Source organism: Sander lucioperca, chromosome 12, assembly GCF_008315115.2.
Source record: "Sander lucioperca isolate FBNREF2018 chromosome 12, SLUC_FBN_1.2, whole genome shotgun sequence".
Classification (NCBI taxonomy): Eukaryota; Metazoa; Chordata; class Actinopteri; order Perciformes; family Percidae; genus Sander; species Sander lucioperca.
In genome coordinates this window covers 24,441,495-24,467,842 of record NC_050184.1, presented here as the reverse complement: position 1 = coordinate 24,467,842, position 26,348 = coordinate 24,441,495, and the positions used below count along the sequence as shown (strand labels likewise).

The 26,348-nt window shown below is 41.6% G+C and overlaps 2 protein-coding genes across 7 annotated transcripts in view; both read left to right on the top strand.

The window, feature by feature from the left end:
- Positions 1-9,715, top strand: part of LOC116062036 (ERC protein 2-like) — a 164,596-nt gene extending 154,881 nt beyond the window's left edge. For all 4 annotated transcript variants that reach the window (XM_036008556.1, XM_036008557.1, XM_031316491.2 and 1 more), the window contains one exon: positions 8,230-9,715. The gene's annotated coding sequence lies outside the window, so the exon portion shown is untranslated. The remainder of the gene's footprint in view (positions 1-8,229) is intronic.
- A 1,576-nt stretch (positions 9,716-11,291) lies between these two features.
- wnt5a (wingless-type MMTV integration site family, member 5a) lies at positions 11,292-23,558 on the top strand. Of its 3 annotated transcripts, none has more exons than XM_031316714.2 (5): positions 11,292-12,297; positions 15,257-15,405; positions 17,454-17,701; positions 20,587-20,879; positions 21,537-23,558. In XM_031316714.2, exons 2-5 carry the CDS (start codon positions 15,269-15,271, stop codon positions 21,993-21,995), a joined length of 1,137 nt encoding a protein of 378 aa, XP_031172574.1. In that variant the 5' UTR covers positions 11,292-12,297; positions 15,257-15,268; the 3' UTR covers positions 21,996-23,558. The 3 variants fall into 3 exon arrangements, with proteins under 3 accessions (XP_031172574.1, XP_031172576.1, XP_031172575.1); XM_031316716.2 differs by lacking the exon at positions 11,292-12,297 and adding an exon at positions 13,673-14,162; XM_031316715.2 differs by lacking the exon at positions 11,292-12,297 and adding an exon at positions 13,674-14,156.
- The last annotated feature ends 2,790 nt before the right edge of the window (positions 23,559-26,348 follow it).

The window sequence follows — 26,348 nt, the reverse complement described above, 5'->3', positions numbered from 1 at the left end:
AAGATGACTGCACAAGGAGTGTCACTTTTAGTCAGAGTGACAAATTTACATGTTTAGGGGTTCAGCCCTCCAGAGGCCTTTTATAGTTCAGAGAAGTCTCAGGAATCATAAGTGGCCCAGATATCTTCACTGTTTTCACTTAAATGTGTGTGTTCTGGCCCCCCTCTCCTATCAGGTACCCCTATAGCCTCTTTCTCTCCCCATCTCTCTACATCACCCACACCCACCACCACACACCCTCTCTCCACCCTAAAGGTGCAACATTGGGTTATTCCCCAAAAAACATCCCCCCTTGCCTCTTTCTTTCCAACTCCTCTCATTGCCCCACAATTTTACTGCTGACAGGGGCACCCCACAGCCTGTTGTACCTACAAACACATACACACAAAAACTCTGACATAGCAAACATTCGCTGAACAATTGAATGGACACATAGCTAATGTTTTCTTTACTCTATTTTTTTACTACATGCATGCTACCTGCTGTTCATCTCACCCCTGTGAAAGTATTGCTCGGAATTGGTAACTTTAAAAGTAGCTGTTTGGTATCTTTTTTAAGTGTTTCTTCACCCCTTTTCTCTCACACACTGACACACAGGTCAGACTGAGGTAGAGATCGCTAGCAGACCACCAGGCATTGTGAAAGCCTCCCTATTTATCCACAGCATATATCCTATGTGTCTCATGTCCTGGGGCTATACTGACCCCAAGAGCCAAACAGACTTGGCCAACAACATGATTGGCTCTTCCTGAGACCGGACTTAAATAGTATTAAGCACCACAGTGCAGCTGTGCTAGCACAAACACACTCACTCCGCTTGACATCAACCTCGCCTTTGTCAATCTGTCTCAGATCCTGCTTGTAGACATATTTTGCGTTTGGTTGAATAAAGTAGTAAAATAGGCCATTGCCCATCCATGATCTGCAAGAAAGAGGCATACAAATACTAAAGAGAGAATAAACCACAAAACAAAATCAGTTAACCCCTCATCCAAGTGGGATGGATGTATAAATGAACACATTGTTAACATTGGATGGGCAGGGGCTCTAATATTTGATGAACAAGCACAGATCTTTGCTGACTGTGTAAATCTCTGTCTACCTCAAATACTTGTAGCCACTGAATAGACATTATTATCAGATTTTGTTGACACAAGTGTCCCGCACACACACATACATAGTCATGCACAAACACGCACAGGTCCACATGCCGGCGCAGATATGCACACTAACACACACCTATGTAAAGGTGAGCCTGTTTTTCCTTCAGAGCAGATTGAGATCTGAAGGATCACATTTATTTGCTTAACTGGTTCAAGTGATCCTAAATAGATCTGAGATGACCAAACCAAACCATTTCAAATCCAAAGCTCCAGTTTCATTGTATCTGTGCCCATTTATAGCAAGCACACACACACACACACACACACACACACACACACTTTACTCCCTAGTCTGCTTACACATTAGGCTCATGACCAAAAGGATAATGCTCAGTAATCAGCCTTGTCTTATTAATGTGTCTTTCACTACTCAGGCAGGAATTTATAAAATGTGTTTTTTTTGTTGTCTCTATTCTGCCAAATTTGTGTGTTCAATCTTAGCTTTTAGGAATCAGTTTTATACTGCACAAACAGAACAGAGAAAAGACGCTTCTATGTTTCCTGCTTGGTATGGTGGAAGGGCAAATCAGTTAAGTGAGGGAACTGAACTATGGACAATAAAGAACAGATGGGGAAACAGAGTCTGTGGGCAGAGGGAGAGAGAGGAAGCGAGTTGGGTCAGTAGTGAGGACTGATGGGTCAGTGGAGTTGGTCTCATCTTGAGAAGACATCAAGAGGAGGGTGGAGCATTAATAGCACCCGAGAAAGCGATGGATGGGTGACTGCTCGTATAAGCAGGCAGTATTTTTGTAAAATGTCCACACACACAAATATAATTTATAATATAATTTATTAAATATGAAAAGGAAGTAAGGAAGGTAGTAGAGAAGAAACACTTTTATTGAATAAATATATGTTTCTGTAACATTGCTGTTTGTGCAGAGTGGGCCTTTCACCAGTTGTCTGGCTCTCTGTCCTTTTCTTTCTTATAGGAATAAAGTCTTCACGCCAGCCCACACTGTATCTCCGGCATGGAAACTTCCCTCCCTTATAAAACAAAAATATGAATGTCCGTCATGTTTTTTCCCCCCACATTTTTGTGTATAGACTCTTCAATGTCCAAAGAGCAAAGAAAGCACGAGAGAAGAATTTGTTGTATACACATGTTACACTATAAACTTGTTTCTGTAAGCGTAGCGACTGCACACACATTTCAGGGTACTGGGTCAAACCTTCAAAGCAAAATGAATGCCCCCATGCACCCACACCCCCCACACCAGGCCCTCCTCCCTCCCCTCCCTACCCGCACGAGAGTGCGCCATAGCTCGACTTGCATCCACTCTGGTTTTTGCGAATGGGGGTGAGAGGCTGTTACCGTGTCAGTCGGCATGGCCTCTTATCGAACCATCAGACTACCCTCAGATTCTCTTTCCAGATGGAGGTGAGATAGGGCCTCAGAGGCCCGGACCCCTGCAGACACTGAGAGCATGGAGGCCTCCCCTGATCTCCTACCTGATGGAGGTGCTTTAATGTGGGCTCAGGTTTCACTTGTCTCCCCTGCCTGGCTGGGCCTGCGCTGGTGTCAGGATGCAGCATTCAGGGCTCTTCGGCCTGGATTCTGATGGGCCGCCGCTGCTCCAGGTCAAGGTGTTGTTACGGGACGCAAGCTTACCAGGGTCCTTGTCTGAGCTTTTCTTCCTAGGAAAAATAGGTGCCATGATGGGTTGTATACACAGCTATACAGGCAGACTTTAACGCACATGCAGCTGGCCCACAGTAGAGCTCTTGACATTTCTCCCAATAACATAAACACTGCCACTCATACTGTGCTCAGAGCGAGAGAGAGGAAAAAAGAAAGAATTCTGTGATAAGGCAAAAAAAAAAGCTTGACGATGTAAATGAGTGAGATTAGTCAGAGAGGAACTTCTGAGCGCTAAGAGAGACAGATCAAGAGAGACATAGTGGGGGGGGTGGGGAAGAGGAATTTGGGAGCAGAAAGAATTCCACGCACCTTTTATTGTTGTTGCGCAAACCTGTATTTTAGACCTGCATGAACATTTTGCAGTTTTATGAACATAGTTTCTTTTTCGCCCCAAGTGATAAATGAATATTTGAAGATGTCCCGCCGAAAACACTTTTTCACCCTCCCTCTCTGATGCTTGTGCCTTTTGTATTTGTGTACGTGTATTTCAACATTCATGCACATGTACTGCTTTTTTACCCAAGCATACGTACATGCATGTGTGTGTGTGTGTGTGTGTGTGTGTGTGTGTGTGCAGGTGTGCTTGTGTCTGTGTGCGCAAAATATGTCAAGACAACCTCCACATTAGAAGTAGGTACTGCAGATTCCACCCGTATCATTTGTACATTGGCACCTTGGCTCGACTCGGGGAAACTCATCACCATTCCACAGAGAGCCCTCCATCATTCCTCACAGGATTAGAGACAAAAAGAGGGAGAGGGAGAGAGTTCAAGGGAGGGATTGCTCCTTTACTTTTTGTTGGCAGTCATTACTATAATTTAGCTGAATTAATAGAAGTTTTAAAATTGCTACCAGTGTCCCCCTCTGTCTTTCTCCATCTTTGTTTCTGTTCATTTCAAACCAGATGTCAATTTAAGGAGGCACAAGGAGACAACGCACGCTATTGAAGCAGTGTTTGAATGTGTAGAAAGCTCAGAAATTGCACATGTGAAGCATGCACAATGTCTGACTCTCTCTGTGGGAGTTTAATTAGTTTGATACATGAGATTGTTTTTTTTCATCAACAGTCAACTCCACCTAGTGGTGTTTGTACTGAACAGATTTCTGGCTGCAGCATGGAATGAACTGTAATGAGTAATGAGAACTGGAAACGTTATACCAGCAATTGTTTATCTGCACAGTCAGATTGCTGGAAAAGGGAGGATCAATACTAAGGTTTTGAATATGAATCCCACAAAAGATACAAACAGTGCAAAATGTCTCCTCTGAGATCTGGATCAGTGCTTTTGTGGCATAGGCTGTCCATTGCTTGAGAGCAGTTGTAGACTGTGTTAGTAGGTCTCCTCAGCACCTCTTGGCCTGGCATCTGTGAGGCTTGCTCACACTTGCTTTCACCCAGCATGTGTTTGCTCATATGAAGGAAATTATGTAATTAGCCTGTGAGGGATTGTTTTCTTTCGCTCTTTACCCTCCCGCTCTCTGTCTTTCTTTCCCTCCCTCTTCTTTTTTGCAATCACTCTCTCTCTCTTTCTAGTCCTTTGAAAGCAGGAGATGATTAATCCGAGCCACACCCTAGCTCACCTCCTGCATTAATTGCCAGGGACCATCCGTGGAAGAAAATGAGTGCTTGCCATACAGATCTTAACTGAAGAACAGCTTTGTTTAACATCAAAGGGGGAGTTTTGAGAGGTGTGTGAGGGAGTGGAGATGGACGATTTGGGCGTGCAGGGGGTTGTGTCGAGCCGGGTTGTGTGCTGTGAGATGGGTGCAGGGGTACACACGGGCAGCATCAGGGGGAGGAAAACCTGGCATTTTGCTCTCTAATTCCAGCCGGCCTGGAGGCCTGGAGCGCTAAGAAGGGCCTCACTGTTGCTCTCTGGATCAGCCAGGTATTGCTTACATAAAAAGCAAGTGAAAACAGCTGTAGGGATAATTAGCTTGATTCTCCATTACATGCCATGAGGGCCAATAACTAAAAAATGGAGTTTTGTTTGGGTTAGAGCTGCAGTCCCAACCAGGAGGAAGTTGTAAAACTCAGGCAGGAAAAAAAGAAAGAGAGAGGGAAAAAACTAGAAATGTACGGAAGAAAGGGCGAGCTCTTGAAGCAATTGTTGCCGAGGAGATGTTCTCTCTTCCTGGGGTGGCTTTATGTAGGCCATATTTTTTAAGGATTCTAAATGGCTGTGGTTTCAAAATGACTGAATGGGCATATGCACATAGATCCTTTTTTTTTTTACCCATCTAATTTATTCTTATCATCGGAATGTGTCACGTCAGATCAATTAATTGGAACTGGACCAAATTCTAAGTGTTTTTTTAAGTGTTTGCATTTGCTGCAATGTATTACTTTAGACACTGCCTTGCAATGGGGCAATAGAGATGATTTTGATTTCTTTTGTCTTACCATCAATAAGCATGTTGAATCACCATTGCACCATAGGCAGCTTTCAATAAATCAGACATGATAAGAGCAGTGAAGGCATTTTCCAAACTGCTTCTCTTCTGATGTAATCTTTCCCAAGGTTAAATAGGCCATCCTATCAGAATGACGATGTCATAGTCACGTATTCACGTACAAGTATCTCAACAAACAATTTCCCCTTGCAGGATTAATAAATAAAGTATAAATTATTATTATTAAAAAGAAATATGTATGACTAAGTAGACAGAACCGTGAGATGTCACTTCTCTCAGTAAGGTGTGTGTGTGTGTGGGGCGAGAGGAGGGGGGGAGCAGTAACGGGCAGTTTATATTAGTAGCACTTAAAGACAAGAAGGGGTTCAGCCGCTCACATCCAGACTCTCAGGCTTGACACCCAACCCTTAGGACAAAAGACAGACAGACAGACAGACTAGTATAGGTGTTTGGGGAAAATATAGTTAGACTAACAACATAAAAACCTTACAGCTTCATTTGGATTACCCATCAACTTACAAGAACTTTGAGCTTATATGTTGTGTATGTACATACACAATACTGGTCACAAAATGAACATTGTTTAAATTAACACAGGGGTACCAGGCAAAATAAATTGATTTTCACCTCAACTACACCTGTTTCTGCAGAGGGCATTTGCAAATTCTGATAAGTCAATAATTCTCCTGTCTCTAGACGCAGGATAAGGCAGTATTCATTTGAGAAAGGGTTCACCCTGTTTGATCCCAACATCAAGCATACACACAGAAGAGGAGTGGGGAGGAGGATAAGGATTAGGAAGGGAGTGCAAGATAGGAATGGCTGATTTTAGTTAGAGGGAGATGATGGCTGAGTGCTTTAAGAGAGAGAGAGAGAGAGAGAGAGAGAGAGAGAGAGAGGGACATTATATTTAGCTATTTAAATGTATGCATTGGTATGGCATAAAGGACCCAATTGTGATCTAAAATCAACCTCAAAAGAGAGACAGAAATATGTATGTTCATATGCCTTTGAATAAAGCCATTAGCAAATGTGCCCCTCACTAAACCCCTTTAGGTGAAGTGGCTCAATATGATAATGGGAGGGTTGCATCTGATCCGTTGAAGTGAGTGTCAAGTGTTAATGTTTTAGTTTTATCAGTAGCCTTTCCTGTGAGGATTCAGGTCACGGTTTGGATATTACAGTGCAATTCATCACATTCCTACCCATATGCAGGCAAACTGCTGCACATCACCAGTGTCCGTTTGATAAATGGAATCTCCATGTGTGTTTACCACTTTGTGACAAATGTGCATTCAGCTGTTTTCAATCATATTCTACTTATTTTTAAAATTTTATCTGACTTTTATCTGAAAAAAAAAAACAGAAACAGTGGCAAGTGCTACCTCGCCCAGCTGAAATGTAACCAGATAAAACAAGAACTTACTTCAGTGCAGTATATGTGTAGTTGGCTTTCTTGCTGCCTTTAGCAGCTGATGATGCAGAATATTGTGGACAATGACCTTTGGGCTAAAAAGGCTTTAAGCAGCCTGTCAGAGCCATTTGAGCTCACTACATTATCCAGAGCATGGTTGTAGCTTTCCTGGCTGATATAATATGCTTTGCTTAGTCACATGTTTCTAAGGCGGCCATAATCACGTCTACAAATGCAGAACTCAGGAACATAAAATTCCATAACACTCTGTCACAACATGCTGACATGTAAAATAATCATAGCCCGATAAGCGTACACACATTCATGACCACATAGCGACACACACTTCCTCATTAACAACACGAACACAGGCGTCACACGTGAGTTTGTGTAGTGAATGCGTCTGTTGTGTGGAAGTAGTGAGGTGTTGACAGAGAAGAAAGAGGAGCGGTCTTCAAACACATCCACAGCCAGGTCGTGCTCTCCATTATGCCCTGCCGGGGGCCATATTTGTTGATTCTCTGGCCCCCAAATCATTAATTTAAGTGCAGACGACGGCAAAGAAACCCGAGAATGGCGTCCAACACACATGCACAAATTCACACACACAAGCATGTACATGCGCAGACAAACATTTGGTCACACTCACACGCAAGCTGGTTGATGTGTACATACATACACACCCCGTGTTGCATAACAAATGATGGCACTTTAATTGCTGTGCATGTTTATTTACTCCTGGCTGTAATGGATGGTCCTTCTCTGCCTGGCAGCCAATCAGAGGGAGACAGGAAGAGTTTGAGCAGCCCTGCAGAACTGGACACATTCCATACAATTTGATATTTCTCTTCCTACACAACACACTAACCTAAGATGCTACCATTAAATACTGGTAATCCCCTTACATCCAAGACTTATGGGTCGTTACACAGATCAAATCATCTCTATCACTATAGTTTACCCAACTTTACCTGTGAACGTCTCTTGTCCCCAACAAACAAAGTTTGTATTAAAGTTCTATCATCATCCCCTCTCTGAGTGACAAATGATAACGTCTTCAGTGATTGGTAGTTATTTTTTGGCCTGTTTGCTCAGCCAATGAGGCGCCCCCAGCAAGCTAGACATACATCATTGTTTCTTTTTTTTCACAACCTAAACCTCAGGAAAGAAGTGAGTTGTTGCTGACTGCTGTGCGGTCTGAGTAACAGACACATTCCGACAGAGTTTTTTTTTTTTTTTTAATTAATGAGCACTTGATGTTTGGGCTGCTGCCAACTGCATTTAGAGCATTCTTAAAGAGCTCTGGATGCTTGCCAGACAGTTACAAGCAAGAAAATGGTCAAACTTAATCTAAGAAAAAATATCTACACTGGACCTGAGTGTCTTGAGTTCTCTTTGTCCATTACCAAGCAATGTAATTGTATGATGTAACCTTTTATGAGAAATAATAAAAAAAATAAAAAAAAACAAAAAAACTAAGATCTTTGGCTAGATGATGCATCTTCATATCCCTGTGTGGATTATAGCATTTTTTTTTCATTCTTTGTGGTTGACCTCTCATACTGATTATTCTTTCTTAATGTTTCTTTCCACAGCTGTAGAGCCAGGCACCAAGAGATTCAAGAGCTTCAACTGCAAGCATACACACTGAACCGGCCTATACCTCCCCACCATTATCACCACCAGACATACTTAAAAAACATATATATATATATATATATATATATATATATATATATATATATTCTATATATTCTATCATATTCTATATATATATATATATATATACTCCAGGACCCACTATTTCAATGGATCGTGGACAAGCTCAGCGTTCAGCCGGTCAGAAATTCTCCTATCTTATCGATGAACGTCACCTTCGCTGACAAATGCAATGGCCCACTGAGGGTGGGTGAATGACCCTCACAGAACCATCAGTCATCTCTGTGGACCTTGAAGGTATTGGCAAGCGGCCTTCATTTCCCTAGTTGTTTTCAATAGACGGGGAGCTGGATTCATTTTACAGTACTGTGGGGCTACAGAGTTCTGGCTTCTCATCAACCGCACAATCACTTCACCACAGTGGACTACTGGTGTGGCTAAGCTGAGCCAGTGGAACTAGCCGTAAACCCATGCCAATCCTGGACTAGTTTATGATGGCATGATGTGTTTACTTCTTCACCTAAATATCAGACTTTTGTAAATATAACAACATGGACCTCAAAATCCACAATCCACAGAGACCTTCTCAATGTACCGTGCCAAAGGAGACAACCCTGTCTGCTGAAACAAATAACTGAAATGGGACTTCCTGAATATATCTGAATTATTTGGACTACACAGTAAACCGTCCTAGTTACTCATTTCTTTGACTGTCTCCCACTTACTGCTGAGAGATCAACAAGGAAACAAAAAAACAACAAATGTGGGCTTAACGATGCCCCACAAAAACAGTTTAAACATCAGCTTACACCTTCTCTAAAAATCTGGATTCTTTTTAACAGGGAAGGAAACACGGCTGACCCCAAAACAGCCAGCTTACTGTAAGAACAGTCTGTTTATACATTTCTCCTTGTGTTCGTTTAGCCTGCTGTGCGTTTGTTTAATGAACCAATATCATGTTCTGTTAGCTTTTCTACATCCAAAACCGTTTTGAGTGCCACTCTTGTTTTTTTTTTTTAAGTTTTAACAGCTGTATGTGACTTATTACGCTGATGAGTGATGTATTATTTTGTTGTCTATATGTTGATCCTGTGAATCTGAGTGGTGAATCAGTTAATAATGAAGTGACTTGCATTGTAAAGCATTGTGTCATTACTTTTTCACTGTACTGGAGGTTGACGATAACATACAGTGTTATGTTTTGATTCAACGGTATAACAGTGTTTCCATTTGGCCCTTACCCAACATGTACAGTTTTTGTACAGTGTGTGTGTATGCATGTGTGTGTGGTTTCATGCTGCTCTCGTGATTGTGATGACTGTGAAAGTTTGGGGTAACAGTATTCACCCTTGAATCGTTCCACAGTGTGTTGCAGTGGTCAGCTTGTTTCTTTGGTTTGAATAAAAGTTGTTTTCACAAGAACTGCAACATGTGTTTTTATCAGAATCACAATAATGTGAACATCGACATCGACAGTGTTATTGGTAAATTTGAGTACAACAATGGGTATTTTCACAAGATTAAAGTTTCACCGCCACTATGGCAACTACAACAATAGACTCTTGCGCTGCCCAAGAAAGAATTCTCCCCAGTTTTCATGGTCTACCAATTCTCTCTCCCTTTTTCTCTCTCATAAACTCTGCCAGATGTTGCCCAGTTTTCTTCCTAGGGGAACGTGGGGGGATGGAGGAGGGAGGGGTAGCGAGGCATGGTGAGGGATCAGAAATGTGGCTGAGCATGTTTTAAGTGCTCTTTGACGCAGTCACAGCCTCCAGCATCCACCACGGTAACATTAGCTGAGAACAGAACTCTTGCGAGATTTGCAAGCACTTCACACTCAATTCTGCCACAGGTATTCACAGTCACATGAAGAGTTACATTCCTAAAGGAGATACACATTTTGTGAAAAAGTGTGACAAAATGATGGCTCTCGCAAAAGCATTATGAGCAGAGCTATATATATATATATTTTATAAATGACTCACTTGAGGTGCTTAGAATGTAGTTTTTTATGTATAATTCTGTTTTGTTTTTATATGCATATTTACATTTATATTGTGCCTTCATTTAAATAAGGGTTGAAGGACTCATCAGGTCCATAGCAGACTATTAAGATTGACTAAGGCTACAACAAGATCAGTATCATAAAAATGTCTGAATGGAATTCTTTTCCCCTCTCTTTCTCCTCACTGTATCACTTGTCAAGTCATTCTTTGGGCATGCAGCCAGATATTTAGATGACTGACCCCTCCCATTCATTTTAAGCATTGTTTTACTTATTTTACTGACTGTTATTCTATCTCTATTTCCTCAATCCATATGAAATTCTGTCCAGCGCAATTGAAAATAACTTTCACCCTTGAATGCCTTCAGTGTCCACAGTGACACACATGCAACTATTAAACACTTTGCCCTCTGACACTCCTCATCGGGTTCATTGAAAAATATCGAACTGTAAGCCGCCGGATTCTTGCAGCATGTTTTGAGATAATGTACCATAAAATAATAATTACCGTAATGTCCGTAATGCTCACAGGCCTTCAGGTGATGAGAGCAGCCTGTATAAGCACAAGACATGGACCTGCTTGTCTTGATTTTACTGAGTGGTAACTCGATCTGCTGCCAGTGAAAATCCTAACTATGCTCTGATATGGATAGGGTAATAGCCTTGGGTGCTTTATAAGTTTATTTTAGGTAATAGAGACGCTTGTTTTGTTACAGCCTGTTCCGCCCCTCTCTCTCTCTCTCTCTCTCTCTCTCTCTCTCTCTCTCTCTCTCTCTCTCTCTCTCTCGCTCCCTCAATTTTACCTACACTCAAATTCCTTGCTTCTTGAAAGTTGGTGACTGGAAGAAGAAAAAAAAGGGATTTTAGGAGAAATGTGATACGCATGCGCCATCTAAAGTGTTTGCGCTGTGCATCCATGCTGCAGTGTGCTAGTTGTGAGAGGTGACTGAAGCAGGTGAGAGAGAGAGAGAGAGAGAGAGAGAGAGAGAGAGAGAGAGAGAGAGAGAGAGAGAGGGAGAGGGAGGGATACTCGGTGATACTCGGTGATACTTTTCTGCACTTCAACACACAGACACACACATAGCCTACTGTGTGGGAGTACGACAGACTCGGGAGCCTCAGAAAAGCGGCTGTTGTTCACACGCTGTGCTCTTTTCCTCCCCCTGGCACCGTGCGCACTCGCCAAGCCGCACTGTTTGGAGATAGTCCGCGCGGAAAGTTTTTTGGAGCATACTGTCTGGAGCCGATTAATTGTGGCATCTGTTTTTTTTTTCTGCGAGTAGGATGACTTACTTTTTTGCATGTGAGGACTTTTAAGTCGAGCTGAGGAATTGTCAGTCATTTTTTGCACAGAATGGAAGGTAAAGTGACAAGTCGTTTGTGGCGAGGATCACCTTGTGGATCTTTCCGCAGGTAGAACGCGCTATGACCTGAGCGTGTGAGCGGCTGGATTTAATGTGCATCACATTATGTTTTTGATTTGACATAGTCTAGCTATATTCTGGGACAGTTTTTTTTATTTGGAAAGCGACTGTAAAAGTAGGCCGCTTTCAATTAGAAGAGAATCGACAAAGTACATCCGACGTTTCCGCCAGTGGTATTTTAGGTTACCGTAGATGGTTGCATTTGTTGATAGTTACCGCAAAGTCACGTACTGATTCGTTAAAGGAACTGGTCATTTTCTTACACTGTCTTTGCACATTTCATACATCCCACTGCTTCCTACAAGCCCTCCAAGCGGTTTGGCGCACGGAGCGCATTCACTGATTGTTGGGCGTCCGTGTTCATCAAAACACCAAACCTGAAGAACTCTTAGCTTAAGCGTTCCGCTTTCTTCACCCCATCCAAACACTTTCCAAGAAATCCGGATAAAACGACGAGACTTGTCTTCGCTGCAGCGGAAAAGGAAATCTTAAATCCACCTGGCCTGCTCTTGGATTATTGGTTTGATATCGTCTGCTGAAAGTGGATTACAACTTCTAACGGGCTGTGCTCCCTGGTGAGTAGCTATAGGTCTCCTGGTTCACTCCCATTTCCATGCAGCCGCAGTTGATCTTAGACAGTGGAAAATGCGTGTTTCAGTGGGACCTTTTTGGACTAATAGGCCTACTGGTTCTTGGATGTGGACTAAAGTTCTTGACAGATGTGATGTGTAAAACATGCAATCCCCTCACTGCATCGACTGTGACCCATATGTCAGTGTCCTGCTTGGCAAAAAATGAATTCAGCAAAAATTAACCATAGATTAATTGTTTTAAAATAGTCTGCTTTTTGTGTCCATTGTTAACGGTTTCCATTTAAAGTCAGGCAATGTTCTTTGTGCTGCTTCTCCTTATCAAATCCTTGTACCTGGCTCCCTCTTCTGGTTTTTCTAAACAACAGGACAGGCAGTAAAAGAGAGTCATTGTTTTGCACTGTTAAATGTGGATAATATTTCACTCATTAGTCAGTCAATTACGGTGCCATGCAGTTTGGGAAAATGTGCTCTTTTTATTACATTTTTTTTTTTTTTTTTTTTTACACAAACACATACTCCACAAAAAATCTCAAATTATTGTCATCATGCATATTATCCAAAGGATTAAAGATGCAGGCCACAGCCTACTGTAAATATAGTCACTTAAAAATAGTTCATTCATTAAACGTTGTCATAATTTGACACTTTTAGCATCCTGGTGCTTTTCCCTTCACATTTAACAATAGGTGTTGCTACGATTTTTCAAATGCTAATATATTTAATTGTAATACTATTTTAGATAGTTTGGCCAAAGGTTCCAGCCAGAGAAAAGACACGGGCCCAAATTTGAACTATAGGTGAAATAATTCAAGAGCATTTTTCTCATAAAAAAAAAAAAAAAAAAATTGGTAGGCTACTTTTCTTTCTCAGCTTGTAAATGTAAGGAGCGCCCGATGTTTTATCGCCGTGACGGCGGTATTCTAATTGCTCTCTTCCTGAAATTTGCCCAATTTGATGCCACTTTTACCGAGAGAAATCAGCGAGGTAGTCGTCAGTCATCCAGTGAAGTCCCAATGAATCTTTTACTCGGGTCAAATCGTTTCCAGGGGTCACGGAGCGCATGATTTACGCAGCTTGCAGTAGGGATACCAAATGCAGCAATGTATAGCCTATTTACGTTTTTTAATAAAGTTATGTATAGCGTTGAATAGTTAGTGCACTGAAATAAATTACTTTAAGCAGTATTACGAAATATTAATTCAAAAATAAAAGTCTTGCGTCTTTGTCTGTTAAATCGAATAATTGCTGTTCTCTGCTCTGATTGGCTAAGAATCAGTTGTGAAATGTCAGATAATTGCACGCACCTGTGGAATCATGACGGTAGCCTACATTTCCATATGAATATGCAGAATGAAATCGGTGTGTAACCCCAGCTGTTGAGTTACTCTTGATGAAGTGTCCTGCTTGGCGTAAAAATAATTGTAATCGTAGAACTTAATTATCCGTAAATTAAAATACATATTTTTTAAATCCTTCCGCTTCCTGGCGGACGTGACAACTTCAATTAGTTGTTTTAAAATCAGTGTAAAACCGCCGCCCTCTGTGGATTATTGGTTTAATTTATGTGGAAGAACTACAAGGAACATAACCTCACCAACTATTACTGAAGCAGTGCACAAACTGAAAGCACATGGTCGTGTGCGTGTGTGTGAGCGCGCGCGAGCGTGTGCAGGGTGAGTGATGGTGAACTTGGCCTTGTCTTTAATGAGTATTAGGCAGGCCCAGGTCTCCACGACTCAACCCTGGAAAATAACGCAGCGTGACAAATTAGAGCTGCTCTGAGTCCCGAAATTCACACACGGCCCAACTGGAAGACTGGCACACCGGTTCAACTCGCAAATGTAAGGGTAATTATTTTAACTCATTTTCTGCCTACATAGCAGCCAAAATATTACCAAAGCCACGCAGTTGCTTGCAGATAATTGCATTTTTTTTTTTTTTTTTCATTTTTTAATTGCTTGTAGTTTTCGTTAGGGAAAAGGCTGCACAATATAACCAGGCCCAGGCCATCATCCGCTGACGTGGCTCCTTTAACTACGACCCACAGTCCTTCAATAAATTTCAAAATTAATTTCAATATAATTATAGACCGACATGACCGTTATTTGTCAAATTACATATGTAATTGCCATATGCATTACCGTTCTCAAGAAGGAAACTGTTTAAAAAAATCAAGTCTTTTTTAATTTACATGTTCTATAAATATTCCTATTAAGATGTTTTTAATTAACGAATTTGTATAACAATTGTGTGATTATTTCCCAAGGATGTTATGTAGCCTACATAATTGCACAACAATAAACCTTGTCACCAGGAATAAACATAATCAGGCCTGCCACAGATGAAAATGAACCAGTATGGAATAAAAACAAAATTGTGTTTTTATTCTATATTTTAGATCTCATTTTAAGTTAACAATTTTTGCATAAAAAATGCAGTCATAACTGTTACAATTGAGAAAATTGAGGTTTGACCCTTATGTCAGCAGTAAACATGTAGGCTAAAATATATTAACTAAATAAAGCACTTTCAATCAATCTGACTAGACCTCTGTCTGGCTCTCTCTGCCTTTGTGTGTCTCTTTCTCTGAGTAAAGTGAACTGTCAGGAATGTGTCTAGCTGGGGTTTCATGGTCATTGTGTCTGGCACGTCTATCAGTCGTATGTGCTTCACACTCAAACCTGCTGCCAAATGACTGCTCTGCTGTGCAAGCATTGATGGCCTTAGGGCTCTCATCACACACACAACCACGGTGCTGTTTCCATGTAGAAGAGAGAGTTTAGTTATGAAGTCACACAGCTGAAATAATTTCCCCTGCATTCCCTTCATACATTTTGACATCACAGATATCTGTCTCTGTGTTTTTCTGTGTTGAGACAAACATCCAGACCGGCGGGAAGACTGACAAGCATCCTTTTTTTTTTTTTCTGTCCTCTCTCAGATCAGCGGCAGTATGAACCTGGGGCTGGGCTGTGTGAGTCGGCCGGTTTGCTGGCCCTTTGGCAGCGTGTTGGACTCCAGACACTGTGTCTTTGCCCTCACACTCCTCACACTTCTCATGCAGGTGGTGGTGGAGGCCAACTCATGGTGGTATGTATTCATTTTCTCTCCATATATACAGTATTTTTTGTGTCTCAAATTTGCACGGTGTGTTTACTTGTGTCATGGCCTGTGGAGATTGTCAGCTTTCAAAAGGAAATTTCTTCTCTTTAAATTCGTAGATGAGTCACATTTGTAAATAGAGTAGCAGAGCCTGAAAAGAGTTTAAAAAATCCATGAAAAAAGCCAAAGATTTAGGGTAAAAAATGTTTTTACAATATTTTGTTAGTGTCTATATTAGTCTGTGAGTTTAATAGTCAATTTCAGACCTGTGTGTGTGTGCGTGTTTGCTATGTAAGCCTCCTCAGCTTCAGTTGCACCACATATGAAGTAACACAACATGCTGACTGTAGCACATTAGCTTTTCAGGAAGGACCTTTTTTCTCCCTTATTTTCTTTCTTCGCATATAGCCAAACCAAAATTATGAATATTATAGAAAACATAGAATGCTGTGGTTTATGAGTCGGCGTCCAAATATGTGCAAACACGAACGCCGTGTGTGTTGAAGTGTACATGTGTGAGTGTGTGCAGACCCACATCCTACTGCCATTAGAAAAGTCTATATTTGAGCATACTGCACTTAAACACACACTTAAACACAGTATTTCTTAAATGGGAAAATACTGTTTACCAGTTGCCGTAGAGGCACTACTTAAGGCAAATCACAACTCTTTACATCCTGTTTTGTCTAATTGTGCACAAGTGGATAAATGTGTATCTCAACTTAAGTGCTTGTAGAAGAACATGGAGCATTTACGGTAAACCCACACTTGTGTAAGCTTTTTCCATACTTCAAATGAGCAGATCAAAGCCAACAGTGACATAATGCAGTGATCGCCTAATTATATGAAAATAATAATTTAAACAATTATTTTGAAAAGGATTTATATAGAAACCCATTTTATTGGGATCACCTCAGTGGGCGACTACAGTAAAGTTTCAATAATGAGTTGGATTTACCAGCTGAGGACTCACACATTACCATAGACCATTTGGAAAGCTGAGTTTGGAGCACAAACTGTGTGTCTTTCAGTTTCCTCTTTGAGAGGAGACACAGGTGTGAATGATTTAGAGTGTCAGAGCCACGGACCTACTGTGTGTGTGTGTGTGTGTGTGTGTGTGTGTGTGTGCGCGCGCGCGCGCGTGTACTTTTTTTTATTTGTTCTGTGTGTACGTCCGTGTATATGTTATGTGTATTCACTCCGTGTTTCCTCGCTGCTGACTTTCCCCAGTTGATCAGGTTACACTGGGGGCTAATTGTCTTTCTCTTAGGGCTCAGGGATGGGCTGCTTTAATTATCCCGTGGCCTGGAACCAGATGCTCATACTAGTGTTTCTCTCTTTGTGTTTGTCTCGCTCTCTCTCGCTCTCTCTCTTTCATTCTTTCATTCCATTTTTATTTCTTTTTATTTCTCTGTTAAGTTTTGATGATGAAATGACCAGCTTTTTTCTTTACCTCTTAAGGCCTCAAAAAAACTTTGAAGATGAAACAGAGAGATTTTTAAACTCATAGATGTAATATGCAACCTGTGATGAAGGGTCACTGACATGGCATTGCTTGGCTATAGAGGTTCACAAGTAAACAAGGTTGGCAACCTCTGCTTAAGGACACTAAATACAGAAACCGTACATTTGTCAGATTTTCTTAGTTTTGCCCCTTTTACGTCATACACTCTTTCTTTTACTCTTTCTTTTATCCTTTACGTTTACTTAACATGTTCTTCATTGTCCACACTGTTCCGTGACTCTTCTTTTGCTCGCTTGTCTATGCTTGATTTTACTGTATGTTCTTGGCCCAAAATAGCACATGACTGTAAGTCAAGTGTCATTAAAAGCTAAGAGTGTATAGGGTTTTACTCCATTCAATAAATAACTGCACCTAATTTCACTGATTTAACATGGCTTTAACCCTGAGAGGGAGAAACTAATCAAGCGCAATCATCTGTTGATTGTGAACATTTGCAAATATTAGTGTCATAGTGGCAAATGAGTGAAAACAACTGCATTATGTGTCGTCGTCCCCCCCCCCCCTCATCCAGGTCTCTGGCCATGAACCCTTTACTGATACCGGAGGCCTACATCATCGGTGCCCAGCCTCTGTGCAGCCAGCTGGTGGGCCTGTCGCAGGGCCAGAAGAAGCTGTGCCAGCTCTACCAGGACCACATGCAGTACATCGGTGAAGGTGCCAAGACAGGCATCAGAGAGTGCCAGTACCAGTTCAGACATCGGCGCTGGAACTGCAGCACGGTGGACAACTCCTCGGTTTTCGGACGGGTCATGCAAATAGGTAAGTAATCGGCAAAGGATCTATTTTAAAAAAAAAAGAAAAAATTCTTAGAAATATGTGCATGAACACACAGCAGCACAATGTGTGTTCACAAATACCAACATGTAATCAGTACATATTGACTCACCGGTGTAATTTAGATTCTGTACATTCTAACTTTCCTTTCTTCATTCTCCATCTCTTGTGACTAACGTGTGTGTGTGTGTGTGTGTGTTAGGGTAAGGGGCTAGGGAATGCATTATGTCAATGACGGGTCCCCACAAAGATAGTGCCACAAACCTGTGTGTGTCTGTGTGTTTTATGTATGGGGCTGTTGATTCTCAGCAGCTGTGTGGAGGGAGTAGTTGGTGGGTGAGGTTGCTGGATAAATCACATGTGGCTTTGGCCTGCTAAACCAGCTCCTGACATGGAGCAGGAGGGAGTCAGAGATTCTGCTTTTCCCCTGATGAATGGGAAACAATCTAATCTACTTTAACACACAAACACACAGATGCACACACTGTGGAGCTGGGCTGTAGCTGCCCTGTATTTACAAGTAATGAGAGTGCACTGAGTGTATGCACTAATATATCACCTTGTCAGAGATTAAACTGTGTGTGTGCACGTGCATGTAGTGTGCTCGGATCTCTTATAGAAAGTTCAAGAGCTTTACAATCCTCTCTTAGTGATCCCCACTCTTGGATCCTATCATTTAACATGGTTTGTTTTAGTTTTCTTTGGATGTGGGCCTTCACCTCAGGGCTAATGTAAAGGTGCTTTACCATTTATTGATCATAACTCTCCAGCTGAATTAAAATGAAGCTATACAATGTCAGAGTGTGATCATAGCAGAGTTACAGCAGACTTGGCTGCATAGTAGCAAAAGTCAGTTCTTGTGTTGCTTACATTTGGGGAATCCTTCAAATTCCTCTAAAGAACACATGCAGAGGGGTTGGCATTTTGTTCATTTTGGTAGTCTTTAAAGGCTTAGTTTATCCAAAATTCTTAAAAAAAAAAAAGTTATCACCTACATAGATCGCATGCATTTGTCCAGTTTGAGATATCCATCTCTGAGATTTCTGCTCCCACCCCAATGCAAATAATAGAATAATTGATGAATGCGGTGCTCACATCTTTAAAAACCTTTTATTGTGATCAACAGCACATTGTCAGCACATCTTTCTAGTAATAATGTTCCCATTACTCTGGATGATCAGAACACACTGTAAACAGTTTTCTTGGTAACTATTTTTTAGTTAGAAAGTAGTTCCACTGAAAAGTGATCACACCGAGGTCTGCTGATGATCCTGAAGACATTGTTTTTGGAAAGAGACGTTGTATGTGAATATTTAAAATGTAATATTGTGAGCAACAAAAACAAAATTTCATTCACTTGCATCGCTGGAGCGGTGTAGGAAATCTCAGCACCTAAACTGAAACTATCTGCAAGACAGATACCATTATTAAACGCTACACTTCTTTTTACATTTTGAAAAACCGACCCTTTAATGTGCTGAACTTGTGAGCATACCCTGTATGACATTGTATGTGCGCATATGCGCGTGTTTGCGTTTTTACACTGCTCTTGGTGATTCTGCCTGTCTGTGTCTCTGGCACTGCTGACTCTCTCTCCAAGATTCCCCCATTCCTCTTCTCCCTCCCTGACATTGCTCCCATCTCAGACCACTCTGGGCCAAGTAAACATGTCCTCCCCTCTATGGCTGTCTATCTAAAAGCCCGTCTTACTGTCTGTCAGCTGGCGTAGGACACTGCTTGGGATTTAAAGCTGAGTTCCAGGGGGTGCTGCCGTGGTTGGGTTCAGACCCTCTTCTATGCATGGCTTGGCTAGCTCCTGGATGGTGTAAAGGAGAAGGGAGGCAGCAGTGTAGGGGATGACAATTTCTCTGTCCACATGTCCACTTTTGGGCCAATATCCTCAGACTGGATTAGATGTTATACTAGACTAATAAATCCCCCACTTTTTCTGATCACCTCTGTTCTTGCCAGAGCTTCCCACCTGAACATCTTTCAGACTTTCCACAAAATGTTTTTATTCAACTTTTCTCTTCTGCATAGTCTTTTTCCCACCTTTTGTGACATAAGTGCATGCGTGTGTATCCTTTTTGCGTGCTTTTTTTTCTTCAATGTCTTTTTTTAACTTATCTTTTTAGTCATCTTTTCTTTCTCCTCCCTCATCTCCCGTTTTCTGTCCATCTGTTATTTTCATTATAGCACGCTCTCTGAAGGTTTGGCCCAGCAGGTATATGAGCTGTAGCAGCCCTGTCTTCAATGTCAACACAAACCCCTATAGTTCGTTCGGCTACTTTTGGATGCTTATCTCCTTATCTTATCCTTATCTGTGGCTTTGTTTAGAGTAATGGATTGGTAATAGAAAAAAGTTTAGTTTAAAGAAAAGTTTATAAAGTGAGGTTTTTAAGACTCCCTACCTCTTGTCTCTATAGAGGAATTGTTGAGGGTAGAAGTCAATCATGACAAATAAAGTGTCACTTTTAATTTGGGTAAAATGACAGCTGCTTGTTAAGAAGGATCTCTGTCACTGGAGGGCGCTCTCTTCTCTCTGGCTGAAGCCCAATAACAGCAAACTAGATTCCACCGTTCAACATGTTGGTGATGAGGAGCCTGCAGCTCTTGGCTGAAGTCTTGGCTGTAATCTTAAATGTATGGTCAGTGCTGTCATATGACATCACATTTCAAAACACTGTACAATTTCTTAAAGCAGATTGATAGTGACACACATAATATAGTATAAAATAAATATACATGCATAACCTACAAAAATGGAAGCCGTATCGATGGATATGCCAAATGATAAACATGCATTTCTGATTTGCTCTGTTTCTTATTGTGTCAAATGTGACATAGTGTTGCTGTTTGTGTGTCTGCAGGCAGCCGAGAAACGGCATTCACTTATGCCATCAGTGCAGCAGGGGTGGTGAATGCGGTGAGCCGTGCCTGCAGAGAAGGTGAGCTCTCCAGCTGTGGGTGCAGCCGTGCAGCTCGCCCCAAAGACCTGCCACGTGACTGGCTGTGGGGCGGCTGCGGAGACAACCTCAACTACGGCTACAGGTTCTCCAAAGAATTTGTGGACGCACGTGAGAGGGAGAAGAGCTATCCCAAAGGCTCGTATGAGAGCGCCCGACTGATGATGAATATTCACAATAATGAGGCTGGAAGGAGGGTAAGCCACTGGGGTTATACACACACACACACACACACACACACACACACACACACACACACACACACACACACACACACACACACACACACACACACAAAGATCTTCAGATGCCATTAGATAAGAAGCAAGCAGAGATATATAAACTGCAGGCCCTAGAATAAGAACCAACCAGTGATAGAAAGAGCAAGAGTAGTTGGAAGTGAGACAATCCAGGTCAATCAGACAGGTCTCCGCTGATCATCTGTGTAACAGCTCTGTCAGCTCTCCCCTCCTCAGGCTTTGATCTGTGGGGAGATGGAGTCATTGGAGGCAGCTCTGGGGTTTCTTTTCTTTTCCAAACATCTTGAAACCACCTCAAAGGAAACGTAATGCCAGATATCTGTTGCCAGGCTGTTCTCTTTCAAGTAGGACAAATGAGTGGACAACAATGTATTCAAGACTTGGACAGGATCATTCAGTCCTTTATGGCAAAGTGATGCCTTATGAGATCATGAGCAGCACATTGTGCAAATATTTATGCAGACAGGTCAAATTAGAAATATGAAGCATGTTTCGCTTGGACATTTTTCTGCACTTTGCCACATAAGAATACATGTTTTTGCAAGTTCTTCATCTGGTTATAAATCAATTAATTAATTTCCTCCCTACTCTTAGACGGTGTCAGACCTTGCCAACGTGTCCTGTAAGTGCCATGGGGTATCAGGCTCCTGCAGCCTGAAAACTTGCTGGCTGCAGCTGGCTGACTTCCGCAAGGTGGGCGATGCACTGAAGGAAAAGTATGACAGCGCTGCTTCCATGAAGCTCAACACACGTGGGAAGCTGGTGCAGATGCACAGCAAGTTCAACGCTCCCACAAGCCACGACCTGGTGTACATTGAGTCCAGTCCAGACTACTGCCTGAAGAACCAAAGCACAGGCTCCCTGGGCACAGTGGGGCGCCTTTGCAACAAGACCTCAGAGGGCATGGATGGGTGTGAGCTGATGTGCTGCGGCCGCGGATACGACCAGTACAAGGCCCAGATCGTGGAGCGCTGCCACTGCAAGTTCCACTGGTGCTGCTACGTCAAGTGCAAGCGCTGCACCAAAATTGTAGACCAATTTGTCTGCAAGTGAGAAGAGGAGTGTTGCCTGTGTGTGTTTGCTTGCAGACGATGGGCATACATCTGTGTGTATCCGTGAGCAGAAGAGCAAAGGAGTTGAACACAGAGAGAATGGAAGAAAGAAACTATATAAATTATATTTATAGAGTTAAACAATTATGCCATTGCAAAAAGACTGAATCCTTTTTTCAACAAAAAAAATCTTATGTCTTCAGAAACTGAGTTTTGTGAAATATTTATTTTGAGATTGTTATGTTTTATTTTGCCCCCTGCATCACCAGCCAATTTTAACCCATTCAAGTGCCTAAAACTGGCTGGAAATCTCCCCCCACCCTTTTTTAATATCAGAAAACACAATTTTTCTTGTCAAATGGGTCACATTGGTTGCGAAATTGGACTGTGCTTCAGATTTTCTTAAGAAGAGTAGTGTTTGATATTTGTGACATAGTTGACTAGGAGGTCCTGGTTAGTTGTCTGAGAATGAGTGTTTTGAGAGAACGCCTGTGTGCTGTAGTGTATGCCTGTGTTTTCACAGACCCAGTCCCAAACCAGCCTTTACATCCTAACCGAAGTCTACTCGTCCCCTCTCACCACATGTAGAGTAAGGAACACTGTTGGTTCGTACGAGTCCTTGGAGTACAAGGGGTACAAAAAGAGGGCTATTTGGGGATTGGGCCATTTATTAAGCTGTCCCAGAAGCCTTAGCGTTCCCCAGGTGCTGCAACAAGCCCTCCACCATTATGCACTTTGATACAGAGGCTTAAACCTGTCTGTGCGTGTCTGTTCAGCTGTCTTTTTTTTTTTTTTTTTTTTTTTAACTACAGTGCATCAGCAACTATATCAATATTATAGCCTACATTCTTTTCCATATTAATTCAGATTATCCATTTAACATTATTCTACAATACTTAATATGGTTTGAATATATATGGGCAATGTTGTGGTTACAGTGGTGAAATATCCCATGCTCTGTGTATATAGTATGTCTATCCAACCAATCAGTAAACTATATTTATTTTTCTTTTAACCAGATCCTTCTCTAAACTTAAAACAAAAAGCATCATCTCCATCATAGATCAATATTTAGTTGGATATCCTCAAGTTTTGAAGTCACTTTTTAAAATTGTGTTCTCACTAATGCGGCTCTTCACTGTTTTTGTAAAGGGAAATGCACCTTATTGTCTCAAAACAAATTCTTTCTTATCACTAATGTTCAGATTTACTGTTATATATACACACACACACACACACACACACACACACACACACACACACACACACACACACACACACGTGTGTGTATATATATATATATCACAGATGTTCAGATTTTCACAGATATCACCACATATTTCCAGTACCACTCAGTTAACTGCTCACTATCCCTGTGATGATTCTAAACAGACAAACTGTTTCTACCAATCCAAATATGTATATTTATAAGCTTCTCCATGAATTTGAGGTTTGTTACAGTTAATGTAATGTGCTATAGCTGATATTTTGTTACTTTTTACAAATTGGCTCGATGCTCTACTTTGTTTCAATAAATATCAAATGTAAAACCAGCAGAAAAGTATTTACTCACAGTATTTGTTTGTCTTGTTTGTCCGTGCCAAAATCTCCTGACCTTTTCCTTTCTACATGTACACTGCTAAATGTTTATCTACTTGAAATGTGTGCACCTTTTTATAGAGATTTGACCTGTGATTCCATTCAATAAGATCTAACTTTTCCTTTCTTCTAAATCAAACAGCATTTCAGGGTTTTTCGGAACCAGTTACATTCCTTCATTCAGTCTCCTCACCTATGGGCAGATTTAGTGACAGAACCCACATTGGATGACAGCTGTTTTAGGCGTGTAGTGAACAAAGACGAGCGTTTTTTTGAGTGCTTTGGAAGATGGCCTGAAGATTGGGTGTCTCTCAGGGGATGGTTGAGGTTGTATTTGTCCAATCCAATGATAGTGGATCACAAAATGATTAATCATATTGTGTCAGGAGAATAGGAAGAAGGGATTTTCAATGTGGGGGGAACGAGACTGTCTGGAAGACGACTGGGCCTTGTCAGAGACTGCTGAAGCTCAAGAGGAGACGCAGAGAACAGGAGAGCTGATTGGGTAATGAGAAACGGGGGATTACATGAGGGCTGGACGAGAGGGGAGTAATAAGGAGAGGGGTTGCGAGAGGAGAGGCCCGAGGGAGAGGAGCAGAGAGAGAAAGTGCTTTAAGGAAAGTAGAGCCGAAGGACTGCTATTACAGTGTAAACTGTCCTGACATTGACTAATATTTACATTGGGAAAATTATACTGACTTTAGGAGCACATCCCATATGTGACCTTGTCAATTGGCCCCCAGTGTGTGTTTACATTTCTGATTGGTGTCACATAGGCCAATAAGGAAAGCAAGGAGCAACGATACAAGGTTAACAAATAGGGAGAAAGTGTAAGAAGTAAAGATTCAAAGGAGACCAAGAACAGCACAAGTTTTCACATATTTGAACCTTCTGTCAACAGCAGGGTTTATAAGGATATGAAATCATCCTCCAACCTTGTTATGTACTTGAAGGTGAGAAACTACTTGCATATGCTGGATGAGGCTCCTTGGATGTCAGAGAGAGTGAGTGACTACATACCAGCAGGACTCCTCCAGCAATAGCATAAACAGAAATCCAGGTGCACAGCAGGCTGATTCACCAGGCAGAGGAAACCTGAGACCCACAGGTGCACAGGTATGACACATTCAGTCAGAGGATACTTTCAAATGTTCAAACAAAATGCTTGGACGTCTGATTTTGGCAGGCCTTTCTCCACCTGCCCCTTTCTCCGCTCCCACCTCCAGTTTGACAGATAATGCGGGCAACTGTGTAAATATTTATACGCTCGTTTTGCAGAGAACAACACCGTCTTTTTTGGGCTGTGGTCACGGGGTGATAAGGTTGTTATTTAGGTTTCACACACAATTAAGAATTGACCGCAAGAGCTCTTTGTAGCTTCACAAGAGCACACACACTTGGGGAGGGAGGTGCTTAGCAGCTATTTTAAGCTGGTGTAAACCTAGGCATCACTTTGTCATCTGCTCCTCACAGTTTATCTAAGAAAACAGCAGACTGTCTAAATGAGCTTTCTTCCACATTGTTCTAAAATGTTTAAATATGCAATTGTTAGAATAATTTCATTATCAAAGGATAGACAGGACCACTGAAGTTATAACAATGTTCATTTTTACTTGTGAACACAAGGAGGCAGTTACAGTACTCACAGCATGAGTACAGAAGTGACCTAACGAAAAGCTCTCTACAGCCACTTTTTTATAATACCAAGTATTTCACTTGGTATTATAAAAAGCGACTGTAGAGAGCTTTTCGCAATACAATCATGATACAAGAGTTGGTGTCGTCAGTTGTTATCTGGTTAGAGACGATGACGTCTCCCTTATCTAGTCAGGGAGTGCCTGTTCTTTCCTCAGCATCACACCGTGCTCCAGACAAGGACAAGACAATGGCTCCCAGATACCAGATGGCGACAGCAGCAACAGTGTTTTGTCTTGTTATAATGCAAACAGTTTTAATAATAATCAGAGAAAAAGTATGTATCATAATTTTTCCCTTACAGCAAATAAGCATTTATTGTGTGTGAAATACTTGGTGGCATCCGTGTGCATGCATCTGTGTTTTTGTATTCATGCAAGGGTGATAATTATGATGATGAATGGACCACTCAGGCTGGAAGACTGACGTTGCCTGGGCTCATCGAGTGGTTTTACTCTATTCTTCTTCCACTGCATTTAAATTCCTCAGAGGTTCTTCAGGACGATTACGTGACAAGTTGTGTTTTCCTGAAACAAAGCAGCTGGTTGATATAAGGCAACCTCCCTCTGCTAAAGCCAGATCTGCTGTCCACAACGTTGTAGATTCATAAATATTTTGTTGATTATATTCCTGCGGCAACGTTCTACTGTAACTGCAATATACCAGGCTGCACATATTGATGTAATACATTTACACCACATTTTACCATCTGTGAAACAAAACCTCAGCTTGAACTCTAGCCTATCCCCCTCATTTTATTCCATGCTACATAGTGGCCGGGTGAATTTGGTGCACGTCAGTAGTCTTACTCCTGTTTATATCACCATATTAAACCATGACTCTACCTTTAACACTATAAAACTGTCACTGCAGAAAACATCTACAATTGCATAAAAACAAAAAACTGTATTGATCAGTACTGACCAGCTTTGTGCTCTAAAGCCTCAGAAAATACAATACATTAGCTGTCAGGGCAACAGCTCTGGCAAAGCTCATCAGTCCAAGCCAAAGTGGAGCTTGTTCCATTCCCCAGCTCTAACTGTAAAACGCTCAAAAAGCA